The sequence below is a fragment of the Lutra lutra genome, chromosome 17 (genome assembly GCF_902655055.1).
Source record: "Lutra lutra chromosome 17, mLutLut1.2, whole genome shotgun sequence".
In the NCBI taxonomy this organism is placed as follows: domain Eukaryota; kingdom Metazoa; phylum Chordata; class Mammalia; order Carnivora; family Mustelidae; genus Lutra; species Lutra lutra.
In genome coordinates, this window is record NC_062294.1 from 13,436,379 (window position 1) to 13,462,422 (window position 26,044).

The window sequence follows — 26,044 nt, forward strand, 5'->3', positions numbered from 1 at the left end:
TCTTTCTCCGGAATGTCCTCACTCTGCACGATCCAAGCAGCCGTGCAAGGCCCAGCTCGGAGCCCACACTGGCCTGTCCGTGTGGTTCCGATCAGATGGGCCACCAGGCTCCAGTTTCACAGATGACCAGTAGGAATTTCCATGGAGAGCCAAGGTGTGGCTCAACAGGGAAAAATACCATAGCCTTTAGAAGCCACTGAAATCACAGGGACAGGATGGGTTCTCTCCCAGAAGCCAGCAGACACCTGGATCCAAACAGGGACTGCAACTCACCCCCGGAATCTCTCTAACATAGCTCTACCATGACGTGTACAAAAAGTTAGACAAACAAGGGCATCTATTACCGAGTTCTTGGGAATGCTGAAAATTTGAAAGGAAATGCCCTTCACCAGGGAGGAGAAAAATGAATTGTACCCATCTCTACAGGGGAATATTATGCAACCAAGTATAGGGAGGGAGAGCTTTTCCACTGATATGGGAAAACATCCAAGATGGACTACTAAGGTTTTTTTTGTTTTGTTTTGTTTTGTTTTAAAGATTTTATTTATTTGTCAGAGAGAGAGGGAGAGAGAGCGAGTGCAGGCATACAGAATGGCAGGCAGAGGCAGAGGGAGAAGCAGGCTCCCTGCCAAGCAAGGAGCCCGATGCGGGACTTGATCCCAGGACACTGGGATCATGACCTGAGCCGAAGGCAGCTGCCCAACCAACTGAGCCACCCAGGCGTCCCTGTTTTTTTTTTTTTTTTAATGGTAGCAGGACACTATTACCATATGAACCCATTTTCATTATTCACTAAGCTCAAATGCTGGAAGATATTCAAGAGAATGCCACACGTTATGGGGAATGGAAAATGGTGGTTCTCTCTACAGAGCGGCTGAGGTAAAAATTAGAAGGCATTTGCTTTAACTAAGTTTCAGGAGTGTTTGCAAATTTTCTAAGAGCTTATGTTTCTGGGGTGAATCCGCAAAACAGTAAAGATGTAAGAAGATCTGTATCTCCAGGTGTGGGAATCTGCCCAGATACTTCAGGGTATCTGCCTGCCTCCAGGTGGCCCTGGTGTTGAGGGGGTGGGGGGTGGGGGTTCAAAGCCTCTTACAGGGAGTGAGCCTGTTTGCTACCCATGGTGGCCTCAAGGCCTTTGAAAATTAGTGAGAGGAAGGCCCTGCCCTGTCTTCCCTCCTCTGTCCTCCCACACCCGATGGTAATAACAGAAGTGTCCCCTCAGATCCAGGCACCATGATCACCTGGAGGCCTGAGCACCCAGGCGGGCCTGGTGGAGCCTCACGGCTTAGTCCATGTGCCTGCAGGGAGAGGCGAGGAGAGCAAAGCCCCAGGGCCTCTCCAAGGTGGGGAGAGGTTGGGGCAGCTTGCACTGGGATACTAAGTGAAGGCTTTTGGAACAGTAAAAAAGACTTGCCCAAACAGGGTTACAGAATACTTGGTATATATTAAGTATTTCGGCAAACACTCTAACATGTACAATGCAGTATCACTGTGCCATTCCTAGGGGGATTCCAGGACTCCTACAAACGATCGCTTCTTGGCACAAGAGAGTCCAGGGGGTCTGGTGCGGGGAGCCGAGGTGGGAGCTGTCTTTTAACCCTGTCTGCCAATCTCTGTGGGGTCTGTGGGTCTCATCAGGGACAGCAAGGGACGGGCTTGGGGGTCGTGATGGCAGGACGTGGGGTTCTTTGGGGGCAGCCTCCTGGTCCACCCGGGGTAAGCCTTAGGAATCAGTCCCCACTCCACTTTCACCCCTAAACCCCCAAATGCTTTGCTAACAGGGCCCTTTGCTGTGGTGTCTGCAGCATTGCTGGGTCGCCCCGCACTGGTGGCCTCTGGAGACGCCCTGGGCTCCGCAGCCTGCCCTTGGGGGTGATTACACCAGGGAGGTGCTGTGTCTGTGAGGAGCTCCGGCTCCCCGGGGAGGCAGCCCTGGGTCGAGTTTTCACAAACAAGGTAGCTTGAGCCCGCCCCGCCCAGGGCAGCTGCCAGCCCAGGGAGCCTGCGCCCCTGCCCGCTCACCCAGCTAATTTCCCTCCGGACTTCAGTGGCTGTCCTGGCTGAACCCCTGAGGGAGGTTTCCAGGGCTGAGGAGACCCTTCGGGGAAATCTCTTCCAACACCTGGGGAGCCCCAATTACTAGAGCGGGCATGAGGCTCTTGGAAAACAGGCCTCTCCTGGCCGCTCTCCCGACCTGTGGCAGGCCGTGCCCTCCTTGGCCCAGCCGGACCCATCTGGGGCCTCTGGCCTCGCTTGGCCCTCCCCCGCTCCTCCTTGGCTCTCTGCTGTCCAATCTGCCCAAGCCTTCTGGACTCCCCCAAGCCTGGGAACGAGCCCAGCGTTTGGCTGCCAGATGTCCCCAGGTTCAGAGGACCCAGCGCAGCTCTAGAACCACTGTTCGAGAAGCAGCTCGGTCCAGAAACACAGACCGAAAGTCATGTCTGAAAGCTCTGTTTTTTCAGCCCTTTTCTTGCCCCAGGGGGTGGGGTTTGACTGTCCCGAAGGGTGCTCAGGCTTGGGTGGGCAGAGGGCTATTTGCCTTTCCATAAATCTGAACTCTGGACAGACAACCAGGTGGCTGGGTCTCAGGAACACTTCCTTAACGAGGACGTCTGGAATTTGGCAATCCCTGTCCTGGATTTCTCTAACCTGTGCATCACGGGGAGACACGGACTGGTGAGCGCTACTGCGGCCAGGCCCCTAATTCTCAAACTTGAAGCATGGGAGCCTTGTGAAAACACAGATTTCGGGGTCTCTCTCCCAGCACTTCTGCCTCAGGAGTTCTTGGTGAAGGTCTAGGATTCTGCACCTGTTAACAAGCTCCCAGGTAATTCTGATGTTGCTGTTCCACAGACCCCACTAGAAACAGTAAGCCCTTACCCTCCAGACCTGCTGAATTAGACTCTGCACTTTAATAAGATCCCCAGGTAATTCTTGCACACCTTAACACTTGAGACTCACCATAAATCGGTCCTTAATTCTGACTGCACGTTAGAATCACCGACAGAGCTTTTGAAAACAGGCTCACGAGAAGTCCCCACCCCCATCAATTAAATCTGAACCTCCAGGGGTGGGACCCAGGCAATGGTGTTTTAAAAGCCTCCCAGGTGACTCTAATTTTTATTTTATTTTTTTAACCCACTGAGCCACCCAGGCACCCCCTATTTTATTTTTTTATTTGACAGAGAGAGAGCGAGATCACAGGCAGGCAGAGAGGCAGGCAGAGAGAGAGGGGAAAGCTCTCTGCTGAGCAGAGAGCCCGATGTGGGGCTCCGATCCCAGGACCCTGAGATCATGACCTGATGCTTAACCCACTGAGCCACCCAGGTGTCCCCCCAGGTGACTCTATTAGACAACTTGGCTGAAAACCAGTACTCTACTCTGAGCTGAAGAGCTGACAGCCATGGACTGGTTCAGAGGACAGAGGTTAGAAATGATGCTTTCCATTCATGTGAGATTTTACATTTTCCGGAATGCTTTCACAATAATACCTTGTGTGGCTCTCACAGCAGCTCTATAAAGCAGAAAGGGCATAAACAGCTATACCCATTTTAGGGATCAAGAAATGGAGGCTCAGTGAGATTGATTCGCTCGATGTCACATGGGCAGTCATGGAGCTTGTAGCAGAATTATACCTCTTACTCTCTTCCTTGTTCAACTCTTAGAAAATCTGTACACGTGAATCTCAGTGAGAAACAAGGGGGCCTCTTTCCAACAGGGGGCAAAGCATCCTTTAGTCAAGGCTTTCCAGGTGTCTGTGATCAGCTTAATAGTAAAGAAGTGGTGTGTCACTATTTTTTCTTTAAGATTTTTGTTTGTTTGTTTATCTGGGGGGTGATGCATGCGGGCTCAAGAGGTAGGGGAGGAGCAGAGGGAGAAGGATAAGGAGACTCCACACTGAGCGGGAAGAAGTAGCCAGACAAGGGGCTCCACCCGAGGACCCTGAAATCCCGACCTGAGCCAAAATCAGACACTCAATTGAGCCACCTAGGCGCCCCCAAGAAATGTTGTCTCAGTTTCGGCTGGGGGAAACTGAGGCACGGTGGTGACAAAGAATGGTAGCCAGAGTACAGTAAGGAAAAATGCAGGGTCTCTGACTCCCACCCAGCCCCCTCTTCCTAATATTCTCAGGATGCAGTTTGATAGGAAGCGAAGGAGTGGCGGTTGCCATGGCAACCGCATTCTTATCAATACCCATCCACATGAGATTTGCTGGGTGGCCAGTCACCCCACGCCCTGATACTGGGGTCAGAGAAAAAGCAATCCATTCGTCTGGTGCTGAAGTCTGCTCTGGAAGGATGTAGGTCAACCCGGCCTACCCCCCACCCAGACGAGACCGAGACCGGGATAGCCGCTGCCTCCTGGGGGATGGATGGGATTTGCCCTGAGAGAGACCAAGTAGCAAAGGCCTTTCCCTCCAATGGTGGAGGATGCCCCCTTCTGGGCCCCACAGCCCCTGCCTCCCTATCCAGTCTCTGCCCCTCTCCCTCTGCGTTCGGCTGGTAGATCCTGACAATTCTTGTTTGGCTGCTTTGCCCCCACTGGACCATGAACCACTCTGGGGAGTAAGCCCACATCGAGGACTTATCTATAGCCCCCCTAGCCCCCCAACCCCCGCCGCTGAGCACCAGGCACAAAGTTGAACTATTGTTACTTCCAACAGTATAGGTTTGTTGAATTGAGCTGCCTTTTGTCTCTTCGTTGGGGGCACGGAGAGGAAGTGGTAGTGGGATTTCTAGTAGGGTGCGAGGGGCTTGCCAGCATCTGGGGCCCTCCTGCTGCTCAGGCTGTGCAAGGTGGGCTGGGGAGGGGACCTCTTTCTACCCGTCACTGGGTCCTGGCTCCTCCCCGGGCCTCCGCGGTTAGTCTTCCCTTTCTCCTCCTCTTCCTGGTAGCTGAGGGTTCTCAGAGAAGCGTTCCCTGCCCACCCTGTCAAGTAGCCCTGGGAGCCCCTCCCCATTCTACTACATCATCTTTCCTTTCCCTTGCTGTTTGTCTGCCCGGCCCCAACCCCACCCAGTTAGAACATAAGACCCATCCTCGCAGACCCCGTCTAGCTCACTTTTTTTTTTTTTAAGATTTTATTTATTTATTTGACAGACAGAGATCACAAGTAGGCAGAGAGAGGCAGGCAGAGAGAGAGGAGGAAGCAGGCTCCCTGCTGAGCAGAGAGATCGATGCGGGGCTCGATCCCAGGACCTTGGGATCATGACCTGAGCTGAAGGAAGAGGCTTTAACCCACTGAGCCAGCCAGGCGCCCCCAGCTCACTTTTATACCCCTGAGGCCTAGCATAAAGCAGGCACAAAGTGAATGCTCAAGAAATGTTGAATGAATGAATGAATGGATGAAACCTAGATCAGCAATTAGGATACTCCAATTCTGGTCCCGCCTTCCTATGTGTCCCTGAACAGATTGCTTACCGTCTCTGTGCCTCAAGTTTCTTTGTCACAAGAGGAGGATTCTACTCTGCCCTGTTACCATCCTGTATGTCTGCAAGGATTATGACAACTTGGAAAATCGGACCTCGGTCTTGTGCAGTGTCATATCCCTCCCTCATGGCAACCTACACAGGGCTTCACACATAGTGAGGCTTCAGATTATCTCCTGAAGCAAAGAGAGAAGCGAATGTGCTTTGAAAAATTAAAAGCGTTGTATCCGTGAGCATTCCTGATGTTCACAAGAGTCCATGTCTCCTGCTGGGCAAGGCACAGGCTGATTGTCAGGTTCTGGGGGTTATTAAACCACCTCAAAACCTTTCTAGAACAGGAATAAACACAAGGACATTTATTCTTAGTAAGTTTCAGAGAAACTGCAAGGAAAAGGTGGGTCCCACAGGTCTGTACTCTTCTAGATTTCTTCTTCCCATTCATATTGCTCAATGGGAGGTGGCTCAGTGCTGGCCTCACCTGCTTTGGCCTCCTGTACCCCAACTCTTCCTAGCTGAAAGCAAGCAGCCCAAGGGCAAGGTGTCCCCCGGCCTGAGCAGAAACACCCGCTGTGGTGGTGATGACCACTGGCATTTTGGAGGCTCACTGTGGGCCAGCGCTTTCCATGTGTTTTTACCCCCGTGGAGTCTTCACTGATAGTGTAGGAGGCAGGCACCGTCATTATCCCTATTTTATAGGTGAGGAAACAGGTCCGGAGAGGTGACATCCCAGAGCGAAACAGTGAGTAATAGAGGCAGGACAAGAAGTGGGTGTGAGTGCCTCTGCAAGAAGTGTGGGTAACCCGCCCGCACCCCCCTTCTACAGCAGGTGCCGGAGCTGGCGGCGAAGTGGCATAGCAGGGCCAGCTCTGAGGGTACGGAGAGATGCTGGTCAGAGCTGAAGCCCATCCTTCCGGATCATTGCAGGGACTGGCAAGGCAGAGAAAAAGCACTTGTTCCTTCAATACCGAGGCATCATCAACTAGACTGCCTTTTGCCTAGAAAGCCCTTGGCCCTTCCGCTCACGCCCCCTCTCCCGCTGGCCTCACATGCCATTAGACACACGCTCATGAAATTCCAACCGTCGCAAGAACGATGACCACTCTATGCCAGGGGGGAAAAAGGGAGCTCCAGCCCCCTTCCCCCACCCGCTAAATACAATCACATCTTTTCCCTGCTGAGAAAAATAGATTATCTCACAGGATCCTCTCCATGCCATGTTTATTGTGGCATCTTCTCCACCAGGGGGCGCCTCTGTGGCTATTTATTGGGAATCTAAATTTTTAGAGGATGCCAAGGGGCCGAGGGTGGGGAGAACCCCCACCGCCACCGCAACCCCATCCCACCCTCAAGGGCCAGGATAAATACTCCTTTTCTATTGTCTCTGTTTCACTTGTAATTCCATTTGCCCTTGACGAAAGCTACCAGTTGGCTATTCTCTATAGGAACCTTGCTCAATTGTTTTAGATCAGATTTGAAACTTGACTTTAGGTCCGTGGTTTCCAAACTTGCTGCTCATGGAAATCATCTGGGGAGCTTTAAAAAAAAAAACAAACCAAAAAAACAAACCGTGATGCTTAGTTCACACCCCAAACCAATGGCACCAGCATGTCTGGTGGAAGCCAGACACCCATATGTTTGTGTTTTTTTTTTAAAGATCCCAGGAGAGAGACTCCTGGGTGGCTCAGTGGGTTAAAACCTCTGCCTTTGGCTCAGGTCATGATCCCAGGGTCCTGGGATCGAGCTCCACATCGGGCTCCTTTCTCAGTGGCGAGCCTGCTTCCTCCTCTCTCTCTCTCTCTCTGCCTGCTTGTGATCTCTGTCTGTCAAATAAATTTTTAAAAATCTTTAAAAAAAAAAAAAAAGATCCCAGGAGATTCCAGTTTGGGGCAGTGTGGGAGAGCACTCCCTTCGGCCTGTCTGATTTCCAACCCACAAATGCCTGCTCTCAATCACAGCAGGGACCAGTGACCTTGGCCATGGGCTCAGCTTATCCAGTCTCTAGGCCATCTTGGTTTAAGACTTGAGAACCTAAAGGGCCTCTCACCACTGAATGTGATCTTCAAAGTCAGGCACTGACCTTGGGGCCCAGTCCTGATCATTGCAGTTTTTGCCCTGATTCATTCCATCTTCTGCACAGGTTCTGGTCATTGAACTGGAACAGCAGTCATGTTCATGGTGCACTCATAATGGGTGGCTTGGTACATACAAAATCCCATTTAAGTGTCATAACTCATTTTGCAGCTGATATGGGTTAATGACTTTCCCAAAATCCTACAGGCAGTGAGCGAGCAGAACAGGGTTTTCCCAGGCTCTCACAGAACAGATGGCCTCCTCTCTTCATGGCCGTGCAGCAGGTTGCCTCCCCTCCTCATAATCCTGGTGACCAATGCTCTTGGGTACCCCCAGCCCAAAGGAGGGACGCCCTGCCTTCTCTTCCCACTCTTCCCTTCTGTTAGTTTCCCAGAGCTGTTGTAACAGAGTCCCACAGACCAGGTGGCTTAAACCAACGTTTTTTTCTCTTCCTGTTCTGGGGCTGGAAGTCCAGAACTAAGGCGTCGACAGAATTGCTTCCTTCTGGAGGCTCTTGGGGACAATCCTTCCGTGTCTCTCTTCCAGCTTCTAGTGGTTGCTGGCAATCCATGGCGTTCCTTAGCTTGGAGATAACATCACTCCAATCTTGTCTCAATCTTTACATAATCTTCTTCCCTGTGTGTCTCTCTGTGTCTCCACAAGGCCTTCTTATAAGGACACAGGTCATTGGATTAGGGCCTACCTAATCTACTATGCCTTCATCTTCACTAATTACCCTATTTCCAAGTGAGGTTACATTCTGATGTTCTCCATGGACGTGGATGTGGGGGCACGGGGGACACTCTTCAACTCAGTATACCCTCCCACTCCAGAGACCCAAATTCTGTCTCGGGCCTCATTCACCCCTGCGACCGGGGTCTGCCACCTGCTGACTAGCTGGGATGCTGATGACCTTGTGCCCCCCCCACCGTCACCCCGTTAAATTCTCGATCCTGGGCTCACCCAGCCAGCTGCAGCCAGTTCCGGCTCTGCCCACTTCTACCAGCTTGACCCGGATCCTGGTCCCTCCCAGTGTTCTCCTTCTACTGAATGTATACCCCAAAGGCCCGAGGTTACTGATGGTGCAGCTGTACAGCTGGAAACACCCTGAGGGCAGGACCCACGTCCCTCACGCTGCACGGTCGGAGGCCAACCCAGACACACTTGCTTGTTGACCAAGAAGTTCTCCCTGAAGCCCCTGACTTCCCCACCTCCTCACCCCACCCCCTCAGTCTTACTATTCAGCTCTGAGGTCAACTGCTTTTTTCTTTTTCTTTGCTTTCTTCACAGGAAATGGGTATATTGAAGGTAAAGAGCTAGAAAACTTTTTCCAAGAGCTGGAGAAAGCAAGAAAAGGCTCTGGCATGGTAAGCCCAGTACTCTGTTGAACTGTTTGATTTTTCTATGACCCCGATCGTGGCTTTGGTCAGCATTGTCTGTCCCAAATTCTGTGTCTCCTAAGCCAGCCTGACATCTCCGGTCTTGACCTTCCAAGTTTTTCTTTCATTTGTAAGAATTTTTTTTTAATTGGAATAATCCCTTAAAAAGAGAACCTTCCTGCAATACCTTTGGGTGTCTGGGATTGAGGGGTGTTCATGAATGGATACCAGGGGTTACTGAACCCCCCAAAACTGCAAAGTTTGTGTCTGTGTATATGTGTATAAAACCCTTTTATTTTCCTAAGGAATAGTCCAGAGCCTATCTAAGATTCTCAGGGGGGTCATGACTCGATTGGATGCTTCAGGGGTTTCAAGTGTCTTTATTCGAGACCAGAGTTTCTCAGCCTCGGCTCTATGGACAGGGCTGGATAATTCTTTATCGTGGGGAGGTGGAGGGGGCCTGTCCTGTGATTGTAGGATATATAGCACCGTCACTGGCTCTCCCCGTGAGATGCCAGCAGCATCCTCTTCCAGTTATAGCAATCAAAAATGTCTCGAGAAATTACCAAAGGTCCCCTCTGGGGGGGCACAGAATAATCCCCACCCGAGAACCACTGTTCTAGACCAACAGAGTCTGGAATCCTCAGCAAGGACCTAGAGGGAAACTTGGTTGCTCCAAACCAGCATCTGAACCCGAGAGTACAGCCTGGCCTCATTCGTGGTGGTATCAGTCTGCCTTTCTTAGCCTGCCTGAAGCGACTCCAAATCACGTCCCACCCCTTCACGGCAGGGTCACTGTGGGGTCTGTAGTCACAAGCTTACACTATTAAATTCACGAAAGCCTTGGGAGGACTGTCTGAAATACCAAAAAGCTGAGGTAATTGGACCTAATTTATTGCGATCCCCGCGTCTGGTTCTCAGATATACACAGTCAGACTCATCACCTCCCCCCAGCTCCCGCTGGTCCCTTGGGGGTCTCCCCACTCTCTCCTGCTACGTGTCTGTTGGCCGATCCCCTGCCTCTTAGCAAGTCTCCATGGGGCAGTTTGGGAGACGAGCAGCAAATCCACCAGTGAGCTCCTGGTCCAGAGCCCGGCAGAGCGCCCCAGCGAGAAGGAGGGCCAGCCATGGGCTTCGGCAATGGCCTTGATTCATGGGTTTGTTTATCAGCTGTTCCCCCATCACCCCTCATTACTGGGATAATGAAGCCTGCATCCCAGAAATCCCAGGCATCAAAACTGATTCTGGGATCAGTGCTTCTAGTCTGAAATCTTAGTCACTCCCCTCCTCAGATGGCTTCAGGGGTGATTCTCAAGTCTGTCAACCACATCTCAACTGACTGCCTCCGTGACTGGTGTTCAGAGCAGCTGGGCAGAAGGGATAGTAGCCTTGGAAGCAGGAGCCACAAGTTCCAATTCTAGCTACGCCGGCTGGTGACCTCGGGAGAAGACACGGCACCCCGGCCTGCACCGGTGTGTAGAATGGACAGACGACTCACCCCACCGGGGCTGCTGTGAAAACTAAATCAGCTCACCCCATCTGGGATCCAGGCCTAGGAGCATTCCGTGCACACTTGAACATATAAGGCAGGAAATGCTGATGAATAAATCCTGGCAAATTGAAACCGCTTCCCAGGTAGAAAGAACAGACTCTAATTTGAAGAACGGGTAGAATTCTCCAGGGCCCGATCCGAGGAAGCGCCCAAGCGCCCCGGAAGTCATCAGAGAAGGCAAGAGGCGCCATCAGCTGTACAAGCAGACTGCCCATTGGTGAGGGTTAAGGAAGAACGTGTTCACACACGGAACTATTCAGCAGCACCCCAAACAGGCTAAGATTGGAGAATTTCAGAGAACCTTAGATTTACAGTGGGCAGTGATGGGCCAAAGGAGCTTTTGAAGTTCTCTGCCTTTGGAGCAGTCACAATAATTGCACAGATGATTGAAATTACCCCTCAGCTATATGAAGACCTTCTCCTCACCTTCCTCCTGGCTTAAAATCAGAAAAATACAGTAAATTCCCTTTAGACCTGAGAGAAGAAAATGCATGATTTACCTTGCTCTGAGGTAGTGCTGGTTTCCTCCTGGAATAAGTTGGCTTGTATGAGAAGCTGCCTTGGTAAAATGTTGGGGCCTCAGTTCTCACATCTGAGTGATGGGAATAAGTCCTCACCCTTCTGACAAAGCTGTGGTTTAATCCCGTCTCAAAGGCAGAGGGGCATGTTTGATTGCATGAATTACATGGGATGGGGGTGTATGTCCCCATATGACCAAGCCTCAGAGGAGAGATCGCTTGGACTTGGAGGGATCTTGGAAAGGAGATGAGTGGGGCCCTGACCAGTCAGAGCGTCAGCCCGGCCCGGGTCTGGGCCTGCAGATCTGGGGCATAGAATGCTCCGTGCCACTGCCACACCAAGCAGGTGAGAGATCTGTGGTTCCCGTGGGGCCTGGCAGCACAGTCAGCCCCCCTCTGTTTTTCCCCAGATGTCAAAGAGTGACAACTTTGGGGAGAAGATGAAGGAGTTCATGCAGAAGTATGACAAGAACTCCGACGGCAAAATCGAGATGGCAGAGGTGAGTCCTACATCCTGGCTAAGAGCTATGGGGGAGAGGGGTTCCTGTCACCTCCACTCTGCCAAGCACAAGTGTCCTTCTAGGCCTCTAAAAGGGGGGGCGGGTCTCGAAGCCCCCACCCAACCTCCAGCACTTAGGCTGATCAACGAGAACAGGCAGGACTTTTTCTGAGCCTCACAAGGAAAGAAGCAACAAACAGTGGCCTAAGACAGGGAGGGAGACCTTATGTGCTCTCACGGTCCCAGCAGCTACTCTGAATGGGTGAGGAACCCAGCTTGAGAGAGGAAGGAGCAGGACCGTTGGAGAACAAGAGAGTTCATGCCCCACCAAAAGGCATCCCAAGGCAATAGCTTTAATTACTTAATTAATTTGTAAACACATAATTTACATATATAACACATATCATTTATATATTATATATACACACATACATTTGCATAAATACGTATTGCTAAAACAAATTGAGGCATATTAAAAATTTTAAGAGTGTATTTGAGCAAAAATTGATTCAAATGGGGCAATGCCAAACCACGAGTGATCAGGAACACCCCCCCAACAGTAGCTAGGGAAAGAATCTTATAGAGAAGAGGTGGGAGCAGAGCAAGGAAGGTGTTTGATTGGCTATCGCTTAAGTGGTTGCATTATTTGGGAACCCCTCCTGGGCTGTTGTGACTGGTTTCCATTTGGGTCTGCTCACATAGTCTACTAAGGCATTAAGGTCACCTCAGTTTAATGGCTTCCTTGTCTAATTAAACAACTTACGTATCCTCACATATACACACATACATTCCTACGTACACAGTATATATGCGTGTGCGTGCCGCTGGCCATCAGTTTGTGATGTGTGGCCTAAGGCTCGGGAATAATGACGGCAGCACAGGAATGAGGGCATAGCTCCTCCCAGGGTGGATTGGGTGGGATGCTGCCTTAGGTCAGTGCCCCGGAAGCAGAGACTGAGAAAGGACTCAAGTGGATGGGATTTATTGAGAGAGAACTCTTGAAAGAAGGGAAGAACGCAGCAGGAAAAGGCAGAGGAAGGAGCTAAGGAAGGACATGGTGTCAGATGGAGCTGGGTCTTGACCTGATCTCACAGGGAGCTCTGGAATGAGGATTGCACCAGAGGTGGTCTCATCCTGGGCAAGGGATGGGGTGGTCTTTCGTACCCTCAGTTCAGTCAGTCGTTGGATACAGGCTGCCCCCTCCAGGTCGGGGAAGTGGAGGTGGGCGCCTGAGGCAATGGTGGTTTTTTGGAGGGCAGCTCTGATGCAGGGAGCAGCTCTGAGCCATTAGCAGGTGTCCTTCACGGCATGAGGGATGGCTCACCAGCCTAGCTAAGGGGGGTCTGGGAAGGGCACCAAGAGCATAGATGTCTAAGCTGCAAGTCTCAGAAAATCCTGACTCAAATGGGCTTAAACCGGGGGTCACCAGACTTTCTTCTGGAAAGATCCAGATTATGGTACATGTTTTAGGATTTTTAGACCACATAGTTTCTGTCACAATTCTTCCAACTCTGCCACTGTGGCAGAAAAGAAGCCATAGACAGCATGTAAATGAATGGGCATGGCCATGTTCCAAGACAAGTTCATTTATAGAAACAGGCATTGGGCCAGATTTGGCTCACGGGCCATTGTTTACCTACTCCTGGCTTAAACCATGAGAGGCTTCTAGTGAGACAAGCGCCAGGAGAAGGCATGGCTCTAGATGAAGGAGGCCAGGTCCCCAGCTCTGCTTCTCTGCACTTCTCTGCCCCCCAAAACACCTTCATCTTCAGGCTGGCCTGCTGCTTTAACCATCCCATCTGCAAGCACCCACGTCGGGATGCAGAAAGGATCCGTCTCATTTGGCTCCTCCCGGGAGTAAGGAAAGCTTTGCCTGGAGTACTTTGAGCAGTCCTCCCCTCACATCCCATTGGCCAGAACTGGGTCACATGCCTGCTCATAAGCCAATCCCTGGCAAGGAAATTAGCCCATTTACCTGACTCAGACCAATCAGGATTTGCCTGTGACCCAAGGAAGCTGGGAGCAAAATAAGGGGGGCTGAACAAGGGTATTTTTGCATTTTCTGAAAACCAGATTTGTTGAGGTATAATTTATATACAATAAGCTGCACTGATTGGGAGAGCCAAGTTCTGGGAGCTTAGACGTTGTGCACAGCCATATAATTACCACCACGATCAAGATGGAGCATTTCTATTGCCCTTAAAAATCCCAGGCCAATTTGCAACCACGGGGATGGAACTAGAGGGTATTATGCTTAGCGAAATAAGTCAATCAGAGGAAAACAACTATCATATGATCTCCCTGATATGAGGAAGTGGAGATGCAACGTGGGGGGTTTGGGGGGGTAGGAAAAGAATAAATGAAACCAGATAGGATCCGGAGGGAGACAAACCATAAGAGACTCTTACTGTCACAAAACAAACTGAGGGTGACCGGGTGACCGGGGGAGAGGGGTAGGGAGAGGGCGGTGGGGTTATGGATATTGGGGAGGGTATATGATATGGTGAGTGCTGTGAAGTGTGTAAACCTGGCGATTCACAGACCTATACCCCTGTGGCTAATAATACATTATATGTTTATAAAAAAAATTTTTTTTTAATTTAAAAAAAATAATAAATTTTGGTAAAATATTTTTTAAAAAAATCCCAGGCTACCCCTCATCTCAGATTCGTTTGCCTTCTTTAGAATTTTATATCACTGGAATCATCTATTAAGTATTCTTTGGGAGACCGGACACTTGCATTTTTAAAGGGGCTCCACTATCTGTCCCTCTAGCTGTGTGGGGGGGATGCACTCCTCAGAACATCCTTCTTCCCTTTTAAAGGGCTGTTCTCAGGAAGAAGAGCAAAATGTGGGTCTCACACTGCCTTGCCACTGGCCATTCACCACCTTCTGGCAAAGTGGGCTCTGCTCCCTGGCGGGGCCCTCCAGTAACGTCTCTGTGTCTCTGTGTTGCTCCCCGGCCCCCCGCAGCTGGCACAGATCCTGCCAACGGAAGAGAACTTCCTTTTGTGCTTTCGGCAGCACGTGGGCTCCAGCACGGAGTTTATGGAGGTGAGGCCAAGGCACTGCCTTTCTCCCATGCTCAGGGCCAGGCCCACCCCAGTGCCTGGGAGTGGTTCCCCCCCGCCGGGGGGGCGATGCTAAACCCCTTAGGGCTCCATGACTCAGAGTGTGGTCCCTGGACCAGTGCCGTCTGCATCACCATCACCTGAGTGCGTGTGAGAAACGCAGAGTCCCTGACCTACTGACTCAGAATCTACCTTTCAGCAAGATCCCCATATGATATGCGCACATCAAAGCGTGCAGAATACCGGTGAGAAGTAAGTATGGGGAAGTACATGTGGGAAATGCCAGGTACACGCTTATCTCCCCTTTGGGAACTGGTCCATAGACATTTGCATCTTGCCGTATCTCAGAAATACTGCAGTAAAGAGACCTGTTTCACGTCCTTTGGCTTCCAGAGCTCACGCACTGTGTTCTCAATAACACTGGTGTCCCTTGAGGTCAGGGTTCCAAGGTGCATGAGTGGAGACTATGGATTTCTGGGCCATCCCAAAGCTGGAAAAGCCTGGGGAGGGGCGGAATTTCAGTTTGCAGCATCTTCCGGTTCTGATTCTTTTTTTTTTTTTTTTAAGATTATATTTATTTATTTGACAGACAGGGATCACAAGTAGGCAGAGAGGCAGGCAGAGAGAGAGGGGGAAGCAGGCTTCCTGCTGAGCAGAGAGCCTGATGTGGGATTCAATACCAGGACCCTGAGATCATGACCTGAGCCACAGGCAGAGGCCATAACCCACTGAGCCACCCAGGCCCCCTTTCCAGTTCTGATTCTTGACTGTGGTCTACACATCAGTGCCCCCCCCCCAAAAGAGATCTTTGCAAAAGAAACTCTTTGAAATCCTCAAGTGAAGAAGACCACCGAAACTCAATTTTTTTTTAGTAATATTGAACCGATAGATGCAGCCATGTGAAATTGCTGATATTTGACCATTTTTGATTTATAAAAATTGGAAATTCCATATGATTCAACCAAATACATGACTAATCCTGATACCTGGCAAACTGCTGATTATTTCTTGGTATTTTTCTGGACTCTGCACCCTAGCTGTTCAGGATATGTGTCCCCCAGAGGGAAACTTAACCGATACCCCATACACACTGCCTGCTAGGAGAATGACTAGCCTTCAACTTGACTTGAGTTGCCATTCCTCGTGTTAAATCCATGTCCAGACATCGGTAATCCCCTCTCCGTGATTTACTGCCTAAAACTAATGGAGAGTTAGCCCAGAAACCCACACAGCATGGAGTTCCCCACATGGGTAGAAAATTGGTTAGAAAGAACCAATTCTCAGGGCAGAAAAGTCATTTTTTAAGTGGCAGCTTGCCTAAGCCTCAGATATGGATTTAATTTTATGGTGCCTTAAAGGATTTTCTCCAGGCTTTTCAAGATGGCCAGATTCCGTAAGCTAGTCATTGACATTCTGGATTCTGTTCTTAGTCCTTCTCTTGCCTGTCTTCTGGGGGAGGGGGGGGGTGGAAAGTCTGCATCTCCTTGCCATAGCGCTGCTTTTGTGAGAGTCCATTTTTCTGTCTGTAGAAAAGGGAGCCTTATGCCTGATGGTTCCTTCCCTTATGGGGAGGGAGGCAGCCAAAAATTGGTGTCTCTTCCACCTCTGATCTGGAAAATGGGGATGATGAATAGTTTGTGGGGGTGAGGGGAGCTGGAAATACTTAAAGAGAAGCAAAAAAGACCTTTCTCTCGCTGTGTCCCCCTCTCTCAAAGTCATTAGTGGTTCCTCTCTGTGTCGTTTATATGATTCCATATTCTTATCTGTTTTCATCCTTTAATCCACAGTATAGCTGAGACAACCCCCCTCAACCGAGTTTCCGGGGACCCCACCATCCCGCAGCGCCACCCCCCTGGGCTTGGCCGCTTGTTCCATTTTCATCAGCTGGAAACAGGAATTGGTCCCTTTGCCGCCTTGAAAGGCTAGCGCGGGCAGAGAGCTCCGTCCCACTGCTAAGCACAACATTGTAATTTCTAATTTTAGGGACGCCTCAGGATTTCTTTGAGATTTCACAAAGCCCAGGTCCCTTGAACTCTCTTCCTTGAATGGGAAGAGAATGACCCACTGATGGACGAGCACAAAGCACTGGCGGGAAGAGAAGTGAACAGGGAGAGCCTGGGGAGGAGGCGGGGCCAGGGGGGAGGGAGGTCAGAGCCGCTGAGGATCTCCGTCCCCCAACCCCGGTTAAAAAAAAAAAAAAAGCAAAAAGCAAAGCGATGCTTTGCTCTGAGTGAGGACTGGAGTGCCTTCAGGTTACCCTCCTTTTTTTTTTTTTTTTCCAAGATTTTATTCATTTGTCAGAGAGAGAGAGAGGGCAGGGGGAGGGGCAGAGGGAGAGGGAGAAGTAGGCTTCCTGCTGAGCAAGGAGCCTGATGTGGGGCTTGAGCAGGTGCTCAACAGACTGAGCCACCCAGGCACCCCCAGGTTACCCTCCTTTTAGGCAACTTTAGCCCCAACTTTTAGAGGCTATCTGCCTTTTTTCTCAGTCAAGACTCAGATGAGCTAAACTCTAAGGCACTGGGTACATGCAGGTGGTTGGTGACGTCGTATTTATAAACCTGCTCTTACTGGTTCTTTCTCAAGGGCAGGCTTTCTGGGCACAGGAAGGAATACTTGAATGGAAGCAAAGCAGAGAAAAGACAATTCCCTGATCAAATACCATCTATCCAAGTTGTCCGTGGCATAAGTTTACATTTTTGCTGGGATTTGCTCATGTCTCATAACTTTTTAAGCAATCAGGTTAAAAAAAAAAAAAAACCTACCAAATTCTCTGAGTCCACCACTATCCCATGAGAATTACACAGCCTTGTTTGCTGGTATGGAAGAAAGGTCCTGGGTTACCTGCAAACTCACCATCCAGACAATAAAAGGGAGGCATGACATAGAGAAGGGAGGGGATGCAGGGGATCCAAATTTGGCAAAATAATTAGTACCTGCTGATTCTTAGTAAACCTGGTGTGGTGTGTACTTTGGAGGTGAGGGAGAAGAGAGAAAAAGTCAAGGGAAGAAACCTTGAAAGAAAATAGAAGAAATATATTCAGGCACCAACTTAGATCAAAGATTTGGGGAAGTGATCAATCCCTGGATTGATCAGGGAGAGGGGTGGTTTCCTTAAAAAACAGAGAAAGAAATGCTTTTTATCACACAGGTAGGGAGTAGCCTTGGGACAGTCTAAATGAGCTGACAGCACTACCACTTCTGTTCCCCTTTAGCTGTGGATGCCATGTGCACCATGATGAAGGGATGGAGAAGGGACCCTTCTGACCCTTCCAGAAGATTCTTACCCTTGGCCCAGGCCCCACCCAAACAATCAGAAGCTTCCAGAGCAGTAAAAGAACATGCTGTAAAGCCACAGCAAAAATTGGATCCACCAGATCCTAGTGCTAGAAGTTGCTTGGTTAGCACCTTAGAAAACCACAACCCTGTCCAAAAAAAGAAAAGAAAACCATAACCGTAGTTACAAAATGATCCAAAAAGAGACCCAGGCCAGTTAAGAGTAGGTAGATATCGTCCCAGGGATGTTTTTTTTCCTTCTCTGTGTGACCTTGACCAAGACACTTTCCCCATTTCTTCATCTGTGACACGGAAGGGACTGGGCTAGACCATCTCCACATCCCCATCCCCCGGTAATATTCTTGAACATCAAGACCCAACCTGGTCCATTAAAGGGAATTGGAAGGAGGCTTAGAGGTATTGACGGGTCCTTGCAAATAGGTTGTTGTTCCCATTGCAGGCTTGGCGGAAGTATGACACAGACAGAAGTGGCTACATTGAAGCCAACGAGCTCAAGGTAGGATGGGCCTTGGGGAGGGTATGGAAGGCACAGAGAATAGGACTGAGGCCAGAGTGGTGGTAGGTTTAAGGAACCCAGGGAGGGAGGATATGTTGAGGAACATGGGTTTATGGAATGCTCGGGAATTAAGCCTGACTCCAAATCGGTGGACGTGTTCTGGACAGCCACGTGAATGAGTTACAGGGAGCCACGGGGCCAGGGAGCTTGACCAGACTCCACTCCTTTGCACATCAGTGCCCGGGACAGGCACCTTCAAGACAATTCGTGCAGATCTGTCCCCCACCTGCGAGTCTACCCCACCACCATCCCTCTGCAACCAGTGGTGCCCAGGCTGCTGCTTAGCCCTGGGTCCTGGGCTCCCTAAGGTGCCAGAGCCAGTCTCTGCAGCCTCTCCTGGGGGCTGAAGTTGCATCAGGCCTTCATGATCATCCCACAAGCATTAGGGATTAGGGAATCAGGAGGGATGTAAGCCATACAAATGGGAGACCTCAGAAAACAGTGTTGACTGACTGAAGGAGCAAGTAATGAAGGAGGGGCTGACTGTGTCAGGAGCTCTCAAGAGACCTTTTGTGTTCTAGGGATTTCTGTCTGACCTGCTGAAGAAGGCGAACCGGCCATATGATGAACCCAAGCTGCAGGAATACACCCAAACCATAGTGAGTGGGCAGAGGCACGGGACTGGGGCCCACCCTACGCCAGCGGGATTCTGGGTTTCCAGGGTTCTGTGCTGGCTGAGTCTTCAGGCCCTGGTGAAGTGACTCCCAGTGGCAAAAGGAATGCTGGTCCCTGGCCTCACGCACCCTCTGTCTGAGATCCTCACTGAGCTAGGAGAAGACGGGAGCATCTGTTTCCATGACAACCTCCCCAGCTCTGGGAGAGGGTGGGCCTTTGCTGCTGGCCAGCCCAGCTCCTGGCGCCCTCCCTCAGAGAAGAGGAGAGAGGACCAGGGACCCATTTAGACCCTGCTGGTCTCTGGCCTCCGGGTGACCTCAGAGGGGGCAGAGCACACCCACCCCTCTCCCTTCCTCTCTTATGCAAGGGGATGGCGGGTCAAGGTCCCCCATGAGAGGTCAAAGCAAATCACCCAGGCACCTCTGTCTGTCCCCAACAGCTACGGATGTTCGACTTGAACGGGGATGGCAAGCTGGGCCTCTCGGAGATGTCCCGGTAAGTGCCCGAGCCCACCCCAGGGTCACTTCTCCCAGGACCTCTGCCTACGGTTCTGTGCCACCCTCCCTGGCTCGAAGACCAGTCGGGGTGGGGAGAGGGCTTTAAGAAGTGACAGGTCGGGTGTCATGAAGCTCAAGAGCAAGCTAGAGAGAGTCCCAGCACCTCAGTGCATCCGCCTCCCTCCGTGCAGACCTTGCCACTAGTTCCTCCGTGCTCAGAGACGGTTTCCAGAACCACAGGCGCAGCTTCCACATCCCCCTCCGTCCAGTTGTTCCAGCCTCTGCCCTGTCTCCTAAGCTCTGCTCTAACGCTTCCTTTCCAGACTCTTGCCTGTACAGGAAAACTTCCTGCTTAAATTTCAGGTAAAAGAGCCTCTGCTTTTCTTCGCTTCCTCCCTTCCCTCAACCCCACACACTTCATGCTGCCACCCTCCTGTTGGCCCTCCAGCACACACGTGCACACACGCACATGCAGACACACACGCACACACGCAGCCCTGTGCCTGCTCACTTGTACACACATGCACCCATGCACGCATCCATGTACACACACTCCCACATGCACACAAACGCGCTCACTCACACATGTGCATGCACGTGCACACGGACACACGCGCCCACTCGTGCACACACAAGCGGTGCACTAATTTGCATACACACACTGGCATGCACACACGCACGTGCACGCACACACACTCTCCCAGGCTTTTGCTTCTCTCTTTAATACCTCGGGCCTTACAGGGCATGAAGCTGACCTCAGAGGAGTTCAACGCGATCTTCACATTTTACGACAAGGTAAGACGGAGAGCAGAGCAGCGTGGGAGGAAAAAGCAGGGGGCCCGCCAGCAGGGGAGCCCCCAGCCACTGGCTCCTCTTTGTCCTTCGGGGGAAGGAGGGGCTCAGTATTGCTCCCTTGTTACCGGCTCATAATTTCACATCGGAGCCAACTGTTTTGCTAGGCAGTTGGAAGGGAGAGGACCCCCCTCACCACCGTCACCCCTTCCTTTGCTGCCTCACCTGTGTGACTCCAGTAGTCTCCCTTATAACCACAGCCTGGAGGGTAAGCTTTAAATAGCCCCTGTGTTCATCCTGACATCTTAGGGAGTTAGCTAAATGCTTCTGGAACCTCATCTATATTTTCAATGCAAATGCAAAACACTGGGACACACATTTGCCCTGGAGTGTCCCGTCCCTGCCTTGGCTGGGGAAGTCAGCAGTTCGGTGTTATTTTGACACCGCGGGGTGTGAACGCCTTCTGCACGGAGCAGAGGGAAGGTCAGACTCTGCAGGCTCCCTGGGAGGAGCTGGGGGAATCGGGAGGCCAGGTCAAGGGTGGTGGGGCCTGATTCTCGAGCTCTGTGTGCCCCTGCTCCCCACCGCCAGGACGGGAGTGGCTACATCGACGAGAATGAGCTGGACGCCCTGCTGAAGGACCTGTATGAGAAGAACAAGAAGGTGAGCCGCGGAGCCCTGAGGCCGGGGGAGCTGGCCCTGGGGCAGGAGAGAGGCTTCTGAGGGAGGGGGAAAGGCCTGTGGGGTGCGTTCGCTCTCCTCTGATCACCCATAACTGGGCAACGGCAGTGTGGGGGCTGTTGTTTGGTTTCTGGATGGATGCTCCGTTGACGTTTCTTTCAATTGTAGTAAAACCCCCTTCGTGCAAAGCTTCTTCCCCATTTCTGAGCACCCCTCAGCAGTGCTGAGGACACCCACACTGTAATCACCACCCCGTCCAGAACGCTCTTCCTCTTGCAAAACCCAAACTCCACGCCCAGCAAACAAGAGCTCTCCAGCCCTCCCTCTCCCAGCCCCCAGACCCTCAGGCCCCCAGACCCCCACCAGGCTACCGTGTCTACAACTTGACCGCTTCCGGCACCTCCTACAAATGGTGGCATCCAGGTCCTGTCTCTGTGACAGACCTACCTCACTGGGCATAACGCCTTCCAGGTTCACCCATGTTGTGGCAGTGCCGACATCCTTCCTTTTTTTTTTTAAGATTTTATTTATTTATTTGACAGAGAGAGATCACAAGTAGGCAGAGAGGCAGGCAGAGAGAGGAGGAAGCAGGCTCCCCACCAAGGAGAGAGCCCGATGTGGGGCTCGATCCCAGGACCCTGGGATCATGACTTGAGCCGAAAGCAGAGGCTTTAACCCTCTGAGCCACCCAGGTGCCCCGACATCCTTTCTTTTTAAGGCCGAGTAATATTCCAGGGTTTGTGTCCAGCACTTTCTATCTGTTCAGCCATCCCCAGACACTCAGTGTGTCCCCACCTGTTGGCCCTCTACAGTGGTGCGATGATAAGACGCTGGCAACCCGACCGCCATCAGAAAAGACTTTCCCCACAAAGAGAGTTGGGAGAACTTCCAATAATAATATATGTTCATTGAATTCAAATTTACAAAAAAGAAAAAAAAAAGGGAGTGATTTGGGAAAGAAGGGGCCAGTGGGAGGTGAAGATATTTCTCCCTCTGCCCCTCCCCCCGCCTGTGTGTGCATGTGCGCTCTTTCCCTCTCAAATGAATAGATAAAATCTTGAAAACAAAAATGCAGAGTCTGGAGGAGGGCAAGAGGCTAAGAGGAGCCACGGAAGCATTTGTTCCCCTCAAAGAAAAGGCAAAAGGCGGGGAATCAAACTATTACTTTGCCTGGTGGTGTTGCTTGAAGGATAGACCGCAGGCGGTGGGCTCATCTCGGGGCTGGAGGGCCGGTGGCAGCAGGGGGACCAGGAGCCCACAGCTGTCTTAGCAGCCACCTTCCTTCACCTCCTGGGATGCCTTTCTCTAAGCAAATGGTTTTGCTATTTTCTTTAATTAGATGAGGAACACTCCATACTTCCTCACGTTGCCTAACCGTCTTGCCTGCCAGGCACAAGCTAAATTTACTGCTCAATTTCAGGGGAAAAAATTCACTGCAGCCTGAATCTGTCTCCCCTGCCACTTGCTTGCTTTCTGACCGCTTCATCTTTGTCCTGAATATCATGATTCATTTCTTTCATCCTACATTTTTTTTTGTTACCTACAAATGCTTTCTGAAAGAGGCAGAAAATAAATTATAAGTAAGCACATGCTTCGTAGGAAGAAGGATGTCTTCACTAGGTGTTTGAACTCAGCGGACTCCTTCCTGGCACCAAACTCTAGGAGAAAATTATTTATGCAACCTTATGTGTCCAAGGAATGTTGGCATCCTAGTGGAAAATATCTTCAACTGTAATTGTATTAATGAGGCATCATTATTCTCCATGTGGTCCTGCTCGACACCTGAGGTTGATCGACCCTGAAGGCAAGCATTAAATCTTGGGAGTGACCTCAATTTTCTGCTCTTCACCTAACTTTTTTTTTGTTAAGACTAATTTATTTGAGAGACAAAGAGAGCATAATGGGGAGAGGGAGCAGAGGGAAAAGGCCAAGGAGAAGCAGACTCCCTGCTGAGCTAAGAACCCAACGCTGGGCTCGATCCCAGAACCCCAGGATCATGACCTGAGCCAAAGGCAGACGCTTAACCCAGCTGAGCCCAGGTGCTCCTAGGTTCTTTCTTAATTACCACAAAATACAAATCCTACAGCCACACAGGTTCACTCAAGATATAGAAACAAAAACAGGTGTTGAGGGTTAGGAAGCAACTCTGAAGGTTGGAGAACAATGATACAGTCATTTACCTGGGAGTCTTCCACCTGCCCTAAGCTCAGGATGTGGCGCCTGGTGATGCGAGAGCAGGAACCAGTAGAGAGAGCCATAGGACTGGAAATAGCACCTGTGCCAGGAGGGGAGCGGGCTGTGTTCTGTGAACCGACATGGCAGGTGCACATTCCATTTGGATGGAGCGAGGTCTTGGACATGGATTCTGAACAGATTCATGTTTGAAGTCCCTGAGGGACAGGCTGGTGTGATCAAACCTCAGTATTTTTTTTAAAGATCTTTTTTTTTTGACAGTGATCACAAGCAGGCAGAGAGGCAGGCAGAGAGAGGGAGGGAGAAGCAGGCTCTCTGCTGAGCAGAGAGCCCAATTAGGATCCCAGGACCCTGAGATCATGACCTGAGCCGAAGGCAGAGGCTTTAACCCACTGAGCCACCCAGGCGCCCCAAACCTCAGTATTTCTCACCACTCCTGGGGCCACCGCAGCTCACTAAAGCCTTCCTCAGCTTCAAGCAGAACTTCTAGATATAGAAAGTGAGCATAGCCCTCTCACTGAATCGGCGTGGGGGGCGGGGTGGTTCTCCAGTTCCGTGTTGATATATGGGGTCCCTTCCTTGGCTCCTAATTTGAAGGTGGATAGTATAGCAAACTAGGAGGTATTTCCAGGGACTTCAGACCTTTAGGGAAGATGCTCCCCAAAGCTAACGATGCTTGCAAAGTGCCTTTGGGGTGGCTGCTGGCACAGAACCAGGAATCAGTAACATGAGGGGATGTCCTGGGACCCTGTAAAGGCCTGACCTTTGAGCACTCAAAAAAGAGGTGACTGAGGACAGGCGAGCCAGGCAAAGAATTACATAGACTTTGAGACTCGGGAGACCAAGGATATCGTGGCTGTAGAGTTGGTCCAGTCCTTTAGCAAATACCATAGTTTTTTATGCTTCCGGTCTTATTAGCTGAATGGAGATAAAGATCATCAGCCTGAAAGGGGTGGTGAAAAAAGGAAAGGAATGAGAGAGAAAGGAAGGGAGGGAGAAACGAAGGGAAGGAGGGAGGAAGGAAGATCTGCCAACATTTTCAAGACAAGAGGAGGAAGAGGCGGGGGAGGGAGGGAGACAAAAACATAGTGTAAGTGATGGTTCCGCTGTATGTTAGCCCTATTGGTTATCTGTACCCCAATCAGTTATTGTAAAGCATGTATTCGACCCAAGGCATATTAGGTATTGATGCTCTAATGTTGGCCTCCATTTTACATGAGACAGTGGCCCTATGTCCATGGCTCACCTGTCCTCGTGGCCTTTGAATGGCCACAGAAGCCTGTGAACAAGAAGTAGGCAGGAGAGCTTTGTTGCTGGGAGGAGGCAGGAGTTAGGATTCCTTGTTTAAATGGGGGAGGTTTAGGAAAGTATTTTCCGTGGGGCGGGGGGGACAAGATCAGGGAGCTTCCCTGGTGTTCTCTTCCTCACCTACAAGGACCCACAGCGAGTACCAGAGCCCCAGGGAGACGAGAACTTGATACAAGGCATGCAGAGATAGGGACTAGCCGATTTGGGAGGGCACGCTGTGTGTCAGGGGCCGCACTGCCCATCGTTTGCGTTCATTCCCTCAGCTAACCATCCTAACTCCTCAATGAGGCAGACGCTGTTAATGTACCCATTTTACAGATGAGGCAGCTGAGCTGAGACTCAGAAAGGTTGACTACTTTCCCCAAAGCAAGGCAGCCAGTAAGAGAGGGTTTAACGCAGGGCTTTCTGACTCCAAAGCCCACGTTTGCTGGGATGGGAGAAGAGGAGCATTCTGGTGGATGTGTCTGTGAATGAGCAGAAAGGATGCTCCACTGGAGCCATCCAGTGAGGGGCTCTTTCTCTCTCCGTGTCTCCTAGGAAATGAATATCCAGCAGCTCACCAACTACAGAAAGAGTGTCATGTCCTTGGCTGAGGCGGGGAAGCTCTACCGCAAGGACCTGGAGATCGTCCTCTGCAGCGAGCCCCCCATGTAAAGCGGGGTGGGGGGCTGTTTCTCCGCCTCCCCCAAACCCTGCCCCAGCTGCCCTGCCACTTCTCCCCGGACCCCCAAGATCGTGAGCACCCCTCCTCCGCCCCTGCCACCTGCACCCACCAGCCTGCAGAGCAGGAGAGAGAAGAGAGGAGGGTGGGTTGCTGACAGGCCTCCAGGAGCCCTCTCCAACCTCCCCGGACCTGACCAGACTCGCAGGCTGCTCTGCCCACGGAAGTGCACCACCCTAGTGGGCGGTGGGCGGGGACATGGGCGGAGCTTCCCTGCCCCTCTTCGCTGTGATGCATGAGCTCCTCTGCTGTATGATCTAGGCTTCTCTGTCCCACCGAGCGGACTCTTCCCTCTCCCCCGTGCCACCACCCACCCAAACTCCCTAGTTCCACCCACCACCTCGCTAATGGCATAGCTGTCTTCTCAGAGTCCCTGTTCGTGGAGTGCTGGCCCTTTGTCTTCTGGACTCAGCGTGCTCCTTTGCTCTGTGGGTTCCTTGTCTCCTTGTTTACCAAAGAAGAGTTTACAGACAATAAAGTGGAAACGTTCTGCGTGGAAGCTCACCCAGTTCTAGTCAAGTGGTCAACTTCTCTCTGCAGGCAGCAACTCTCGATGAGGAGAGCGCCTGTCCAATGGGGTGGGGAGGGGGGAGCCATTGGGACCACCCAACTGGGCAGTAACTACAAAAAGCAGGGGCGTAGGACACCAGGACTCTGGGCTTTCCCTCGTCATCCCCCGCCTGTCTCTTCACCAACCTGTCCCTTCTTTGCTGCATGTCTGTCTCTTCACCTCTGAGATAATGGGAGCAGTGATCCCTTCCCTGAAAGCGAAGTGCCCTGTATTATGCTAAACGGTGGACCTGAGGTATCCCCCACTCCTAGGAGGGAGGTGCTGTGACTGCCTCTACTGCACAGAAAAGGAAACT

The 26,044-nt window shown here is 51.2% G+C and overlaps 1 protein-coding gene across 1 annotated transcript in view; it reads left to right on the plus strand.

Moving 5' to 3' along the window:
* The window catches only part of CALB2 (calbindin 2), a 28,906-nt gene extending 3,226 nt beyond the window's left edge, over positions 1 to 25,680 (plus strand). Inside the window, exons 2-11 of the mRNA XM_047711428.1 lie at positions 8,793 to 8,869; positions 11,362 to 11,451; positions 14,424 to 14,504; positions 18,255 to 18,311; positions 18,893 to 18,970; positions 19,426 to 19,481; positions 19,807 to 19,846; positions 20,225 to 20,278; positions 20,867 to 20,938; positions 24,995 to 25,680. Of these exons, the coding sequence (XP_047567384.1) occupies positions 8,793 to 8,869; positions 11,362 to 11,451; positions 14,424 to 14,504; positions 18,255 to 18,311; positions 18,893 to 18,970; positions 19,426 to 19,481; positions 19,807 to 19,846; positions 20,225 to 20,278; positions 20,867 to 20,938; positions 24,995 to 25,111 (722 nt within the window). The 3' untranslated portion in view covers positions 25,112 to 25,680. The remainder of the gene's footprint in view (positions 1 to 8,792; positions 8,870 to 11,361; positions 11,452 to 14,423; positions 14,505 to 18,254; positions 18,312 to 18,892; positions 18,971 to 19,425; positions 19,482 to 19,806; positions 19,847 to 20,224; positions 20,279 to 20,866; positions 20,939 to 24,994) is intronic.
* Positions 25,681 to 26,044: the final 364 nt, after the last annotated feature.